Raw genomic sequence first — 7,866 nt, 5'->3', positions numbered from 1 at the left:
TGCAAAGTACTACAATATTTTATTGCTGCTCATTTACCTTGGTAAGTTTGGTCTGTCTCTTTGTAGTAATATTGACAGTGCATAAACTATATTTAAGGCAAAGTTACTACATTTAATCCCTTCAGAAGTCATACTACAAGGACACTAAAACTTCCAATTTTTTTTGAAATTCGACCAATTTGAAACTAGTAAAATAATTTCAATTACTTCTAACTTCCTCCAAATTAAGAAATACTTTCCTGAATCACTGGAAGTCAATATACCCATCTTCAAACAGTGTTCTAAAGATTTTACATTACACCTTTTACATTATCTAATTCCTCTTCTATTCAGATTGCATAAAAACATACCAGATGTAATATTTGTCTATCTTAATTGTCAAAGTGAATGTTTTAAAAATACAAGCTATACAAGCAACAAGCCAGAAATGCTGAGTGGCAGCCTGTTGGATTCCATGGCATTCAACAGAAATATCCAGCACTACCAGACAGGTAACTGCAACAGGCGCACATTGTAATAAGGAAAAATTAACAGCAGCATTTAGTAAGACAAAGAAAGAAAAGATGGTTTTGTTATCCTTTATCATAGCTTCAATTTTCTGCCCTTAACAGTATTTAGTATTGTTCAATGTCCCCTGGAATGTGCTTATTTTCCCTACTTTTTCTTATTTTCTTCCTACTTTTTCATATTCCTTTCCTCTACACTAATACAACCTATCATAATTAGTCTGCACTCTTACCCTTAATATAGGCCCTACGTATCGTAGAATCATAGAATCGCATCAGCTGCAAGAGACCTAGAACATCATCGAGTCCAGCCTTTGTCCCAGCCCTACTAACCTACTAAATAATTCCCTCCAACGCAACATCCACCTGTCTCTTAAACACCTCCAGGGACGGTGACTCAACCACCTCCCTGGGCAGCCTGTTCCAATGCCTGACAACCCTCTCAGTAAAGAAATTCTTCCTCATATCCAACCTGAACCTCTTCTGGCGCAATGTAAACCCATTTCCCCTCATCCTATCACTCTCCACTAGGGAGAACAGACCAATCTCCGCCTCTCTACAACCTCCTTTCAGATAGTTGTAGAGAGCAGATTTAGATGTAAGGAAGATGTTCTTCACTGTGCGAGTGGTGAGGCACTGGAAGAGCTTGCCCAGAGAACCTGTGGATGTCTCATTCAAGGCCAGGCTGGATGGGCCTTTGAGCAACCTGGTCTAGTGGGAAGTGTGTGCCCATAACAGAGGGGTTGGACTAGATGATCTTTAAAGTCTCTTCCAACCCAAACCATTTTTTAATTCTGTGTCATTACTTAAGTGTTTTATAGCAACCAGCTGATTTCTCACAATCAGGATAAGGCTCACCACATTTGACTTCTCATGCTTCCTCATCCAAAGCAAAAAATGCTATTTTTCAACTTCTTCAATTAACAAAATGGGAAAGTTCAGACTGCAGCTACAATAGCTCTTTGGGCTAATACATAGCAGAAATGTTCTTAGAAATTAAGCAATCTGCAGGATTTTTCTCAAGTAGTCAAGAACATAGTGACAGGACAACCAGAAACCCCTGCAATTAACTGTTTTTCTCTTAATGGGAAGTTTTACTTTACTTCAAACTTTTCACTATGCCAGTAACTCAATTAGTCTATGAATACTATACGGCCTTCACAGATTGCTGCACCAGTTTCAAGCGGTAGTTCTAAAAAGTCAGGTATGCCTAAAGCCTATTTCATGGTGAAATTAATACTGTAGTCCTCTAAACACCACAGCAGCAATAGGCAATTTTAAAAGGAAGAATATGGGTAAGTTGCATCTAAGCTGTAGTAACCAGATCTATCATCAATGAACAGTGATTCCTGACACCCGGAATGGTGGCTACTGGAAACAAAAATAATGAGATAAGCAAAACTCAGTTTTATCTTTTAATAATATCTAAAATATATACCACACTGTAATAAATTTATTTCAGATAACTTGTGAAGATTATCAAAATGCTTTATGTTTCAAACTTTTTTAAAATGGGCATAACCTGGTAATCCTTGCAGAAACAGAACTTAACCAAAGGTTTTTAAAAAGTGAAATGTTTTTTTTAAATGTTTCATCCATGTTTCTATCACTTAAGAGTCAACTTGTAAAAGGTAGTCTCTTTGCAATAAAAAAATACTACCCTGGAAACTGGCTTTCCTCAAATGCTCCTTGATGCTGTTCTCAAATAAAAACCATTCAAATAAGTTCTCTCCATGTTTTTTTAAAACCATCTACCCAAGTCAAGTAAATTCTTTTGAGCTTTATGCTCTTAAAGGTAAGAGCTTCTTCAGAGACCTACACTGCCTTCAGAAAAATGAAATTTAAAAAACGTTAGGGAAGGCCAAGATACACAACTGAAAAAAGAAACCAGCCGAAGTTACCAGGAAAAAAGGTTGTAGAATGTTATTATAAAGTGTAGTATAATCAATCAATAAACTTCAGAAAAGGTAGACTGAATTTTGAACTTAAGTCTGTTTTGGATAAAGTCAAAAGGAATTTATCACCTCTCGCAGAAAATACACTAAATAGCTTTTACAGCATTCCTCAAGAATATTTTTGCAATATCTAAGTGCCTTCCAGTAAAATTACTCATCTTTTATTTTAGGGACAATCAAGTCATCCTGTCCTTTGTCTGCAGCTGTGCAGCCTCAGACAGATCTAGCTAGTCTTTATTTGGATAGATTTTATCTTGATCACCGCCTCCATTAAAAAACCCCACCCTTCTGTGCCACATTTAATAAAAAGATGCCAGTTAAACAGAAATACTAGAACACATGCCAAAATGGAGATATAACATTTTACCCTGAAAAGCAGCCTTAAATACCTGTGGCTAACACCACCACAGCCCTGTCTTAATAATAAATACTAACGATCACCGGCAGACACAAAACCAGGTTAGGAGCCAGAGTATCTAGTTTCATTTATGATTTTGCTCACAATTTTTCTTCTGCATACCCATAGTTTCCCTGTCTTTAAAATGGCAGACCTGTTTAAACAATGAGAATGTATGCTGGATGACTTCTGATGAAACGGTTGTATTTATGTCTTCCTAATAATCCCACTGTCACAGATGAGCACGTGAGATGATCCACTGCATGAAGAGATGACTAATAGGACTGTCAAACACTTGTTGGAATGAACTCCAAAGATAACTGAGTTTATTCTGAGGGACTGTTATCCCTAACTTGACAATTCCTTTTATATAGGTAATATGCTGAAAAACTTGGTACGACCGGGCAATTTGTCTGGCTGGTAGAACCTTGTATTTGCAGAGAATTTTTGATGCAGCTCTGCAGGTTTGTCAAATTAGAAGCATGATGAAGGCAATTTGCTTGGTCTCTTGTGCAGGAAGTATAAATGGAAGGAATGACTTGATTGTGCACAGCATGCCAAATGGTTAAATGAAGCATTAGGCTTAGCATTAAAAGCAGCAGCACTGTTAGAAACAATTTGCAGGGAAGAAATTGGCAGATGCAGAAATAACTGTGTGGGCTCATTCTGCTTCTAACCAAGATTTCAGAGTACAGCTTAGCAAAAAAAAACCCAAAAAAACCCAAAACAAAAATAAGAAACCATCAGAAAAAAAAACACCACAACCCCCCCCATTAACTAGAGAGACAGAATTATCTATATTTTAGTTCTGTAAAAGTAGAGAAGATATTTAGCTTAATGAATTACTTGTCTAATTTTTTTGTTAGGAGAGAACGTTAGCATATGCATTACTCACCTTAGAGAGTATTTCGAGTGCTTGATGTAGAAAGGCTCTCCGGGACTTACAAATTGCAGCTGCGATTTAATACAAAATGCTTAAAAGTGCACTATATCTAAGCCTATCATATTCAATTTATGACATGCTTCAGATAAATCAGGTCACTTAAAATACAGCTTTAGCCAGGGTTTAAAAATAAAGCATACTGCAATTTGTGCGTAGTAGGAAAAATTCACATCTCAATATTTTACTGAAGTTAAAAATTAAAATAAATAAATCAAGATAATAATAAATCTATGCAAACTACAATCTATTATTTTTTCAGTTGCAAATATATTGCAAATACACTCGGTGTTTCAATCAGACAAGAGAAAAGAGGAAAAACTACAGGAGAACAAAATTCTTCAAATATAATAATGACTTCTGAAACTAGAAAACTAAGACTTGTACCATTGCAATTTTCTGCCAAGAGGTGAAAAAGCAGTGCAGCTGAACCGTCGTAAGGATTCATGACAATCTATTCACAATAAGGTCTGTCAGACTTACCAAGTGTGTTGTAGAGGAATTATTCCGCAAGTTGACTTTTAACGTGTGTGATTCCCCAACTACAGTTGGGGGAAAAGTGTACAGGTCTTCTGGTGCATATACTCCTCGAATTACCTCATTTTGTCTGATTTGAAAAAAGGGATTTAAGTTATTAAGATTTCCTACCTATATGGTCTGGATATATTTACTGCATACTTCAAGATAACAAGTGTGCTTTCTGAGACTACAGCAGGAAAAATTGAAAGATGCTGAAGGCATCAACTCTCTCACCCTAAGATTTTTAGGCAATACATTTTAGTCAGAAGGAATAATGAAAGCATCACTGTGGCATAAATATATGTGCACTTACTTAACCACATTTTCACAATTGGCATTTTTCCCCATATGCTTTACTAGAGAACCAAACTCTTCTCAGAGATGACATGTTTAACCAAAACATTTTATTCCCCTGCCATATTCACATGATCTCATAGTAAAAGAACCGGAAATTTAACCAAGACTTAAGAACCATAAAGTTAAGACATGGTCCTCTCAGAGGTGACTTCACAGTTTTATGGAGTCACCATAAGCGGAGTATACAAAAAAGATGCACATTATTCTACCAGCTCATTTACAAGAACGAATCATGGTTAGGCAACCTAGAAACCCAGGTGAAAATAAAAAGCATGGGAGACTGAACAAAGACATTAAGAGTTTGGCAAATCTGGTTTTTTTGGAGCTGTTTACTCTTTAACAGAGAATCATAGGGTAATTCATGTCAGAAGGGACTCAGGATGTTGCTAGTTCAACCTCTTGCACCAATCAGGGTCAGCTGTGAGGTCAGACCAGGCTGCTCAGTGCTTTGTCCAGTCAAATCCCAAAAACCTTCAAGGACAGAGGCTGCACAGACTCTCTGCACAGCCTGTTCCACTACACAGCTGTCCTAATGGTAAAAAAGGTTTTGGTTGTGGGGTTGGGATCCACCCCTGCTCCATTTTTACTCAGTTGAAGATTCTCTTCTTTAAAGTTTTGTCCATACATACCCTGCTCTAATTGTAGATGCTTCAGAGTAAACCCTCATTTCTGGTCTAACTGGAAGCTCAGTTTTTGTGAGGACACTTGGGAAAGCTGTCACAATTGAAGCTTCATTTTCCATTTCAGTACCCTATGGGCAAAAATAGAGAAGCCTTTAAACGTTGCATTCGGAAGTGTTTAAGTACTCAAGTACGTAAGTTATTTCCCTTACCAAATCCAAGGCTTTTTATCTAAAATAAAATATTTCAGAAACAGTAGAGTCTGGGTCATTGAGACAGAATCAACAGTTTAGGAGGAATATTTCAGCAGGCTTCTGTGTCTTATCAATACTTTATTTGTTACAAGCCAGTTCACAACAAACTAGCAGCACAGGTGGAATCTCAAGAAGGGTGGTAGCAACGAAGATTTTACTAAAAGCCAAAACAAAAAACAACTCCTCTGCAGATATTCTGCCCATATGCCTCAAGAACAGCAAAGTCAGCTAAACAACTGTTCGGAAAGAAGGTATAAGTTGTTACAGCCTGAATTCTCACAAAAGCAAAAAACTTTGTAGTAACTTCGTATTATGAATGTCCTTCTCAAAGAAAGGTCTCTCTGGAGAGACAGAATCCAATAATCCACTATATGGAAATTGTTACATTCAGAAATTAGGCCAAAATATTTACAATCGTCAGGACCCCCACTCAGTGTACTGAAGGACTGGTTAGCTCAGTGGTTTGAGTGCGGTGCTGGCAACAAGGACCAACACTGAGGTTGCGAGTTCGATTCCCACTCGGTCCCCCATGTGTTGCCTGGTCTAGTCGAGAGGTGGCGTCCCTGCCCAAAACAGGGAGGTTGGACTAGATGATCTCTAAGGCCTAGGCCATTCCAGGATACTGTAACACATGGAGACCAGATAACCCGAAGGGAATACTTCACCAAATTGCCCATTTAAAATTCTGCGCTGTTTAACTAAATCTAGCCAGATACAGTTTGGAGCCCCTTGGGTCACATCATCTTGAGCAAACTTAAAGAACCAAAAGCACCTCCTACACTTACGGTCGTACAACATTTTCTCAATTTTTGAAATGGTGCTGACGTTTTAGACAAGCAGTTGATTCCCTTACGCGGGGAAGATTTAAAAAATAGATTCATCTTCAACAGAGCTGCTATGACAAACTTGTCATTTCGACATTCATTTCTTCTATTGAAAGAGCTGCTAATCACTCTGTCAGAAATAGCAGCAACCAAAAAAAAAAAATCTTAATTTTAAAGAATATTTTTCAGTTGCAAATAATCCATGAATCACAGCAGAACCCAATACATAAAGACAAGAAAAGATTTGTACATGTGTTTTGTTTCAAAAGCTTTTAATTTTCCATGTGAAAAATGATGGGTGTCATGTCTCAGTGTTACCATTCAAATTCTAATTTATCAATAAGGTAAGTTTACTGCATGAGAATAAGGTAGATTATGAAAAATGATCAGAAGTTCCCTCAGTCTTATAAGGGCATTTTTTAAGCATTGCATACTTTACTGACTTCTGTTTCAAATGAAAGTGGTATTTAACACTGTTCAAACGGTTACAAGTAAGTGCTGTTGTTCCAAAGCCACCTCAGGAGCACAAAAATCTGTTTAGCTTTAAAGCTGGAAATATTTTGCTCATAAAGTTTAACAAGATTTTTCCTTCTCTTGCTTCTGGGATACTCAAAGAAGATAAAGCTTTGTATTGTTGATAACAATCAAATTAGGACTCTTAGTTAGCAGTATGTTCTGTGGTAAGTATTAAGAAATTCAGCTCAGTTTGCTGCAAAATGATATTTTAAAAAGTTACATAGCTACACAGCTTAAGTATGTAAATTTAAAAATGGTATGAACTTAACATTTGTAACGTTTTCAAACAATAGCAGGTGTTCTTTATGAAGTCCTCAACTTTCTACACGCTAAAGGAGCAATCAGAACTTTGGTGCTGCCTCAGCCTTCCGGCAAGTTCTTGCCAGTTCCTCTTCATCCAGAAGAGGCCAACAATTAGACTGAAACAACAATCCAAGACTTTTGTGCACAATGGTGATATTCATTCTTAGCTCAATGGTCTTAAAACAATACCTGACAGCAGCCTAACAAATGTGTCTCAGGATAAAAAAAAAAAAAAAAAAAAAAAATTTGAATGACCAATATTGAGAGGTTGGGGTGGCAAAGCACATGCAGAATCCCTCCTTACTTTATCTCTGGGGGAAGTTTTGGAGACACGATCTTTCGAGCTTCTGACTACAGTTTCCAGAGGCAGGGACTGCAAATGCATTCAGAGCATAATCAAAGTCACAGTTAATTAGATTTTCAGGAGAAAAATGGAAGTGGTGCCACTAAATTCACCTTATTCTTTTAGTTCTTTCCTGATCTCTTCCAAATTTTCCATTTCTTTTGAAGTGGTGCTATAAATAAATACCACCCAGTCATCCTGAATGACAGTCAGTCTTCCCACTTCATTCTGTCAAAAGTCACATTAACCGGAGTCGTAGCCCTCTGCCTCAGCAAATCAGCAAGATCCAAGTCCTTTTCAAAACTGTGGTAGCATGGTCCTAATTTTTGATC

The 7,866-nt window shown here is 37.2% G+C and overlaps 1 protein-coding gene across 1 annotated transcript in view; it reads right to left on the bottom strand.

The window, feature by feature from the left end:
- Nucleotides 1–7,866, bottom strand: part of LOC104272553 (centrosomal protein of 192 kDa-like) — a gene marked incomplete at its 5' end in the record, with an annotated part of 31,183 nt that overhangs the window by 345 nt on the left and 22,972 nt on the right. Inside the window, 3 exons of the mRNA XM_009867575.1 lie at nt 3,754–3,812; nt 4,282–4,405; nt 5,304–5,425. Of these exons, the coding sequence (XP_009865877.1) occupies nt 3,754–3,812; nt 4,282–4,405; nt 5,304–5,425 (305 nt within the window). The remainder of the gene's footprint in view (nt 1–3,753; nt 3,813–4,281; nt 4,406–5,303; nt 5,426–7,866) is intronic.

The sequence above is a fragment of the Apaloderma vittatum genome, unplaced genomic scaffold, assembly GCF_000703405.1.
Source record: "Apaloderma vittatum isolate BGI_N311 unplaced genomic scaffold, ASM70340v1 scaffold19494, whole genome shotgun sequence".
Lineage (NCBI taxonomy): Eukaryota > Metazoa > Chordata > Aves > Trogoniformes > Trogonidae > Apaloderma > Apaloderma vittatum.
The sequence above is the reverse complement of the archived record's forward strand: the minus strand, read 5'-3'. Positions and strand labels throughout refer to the sequence as shown.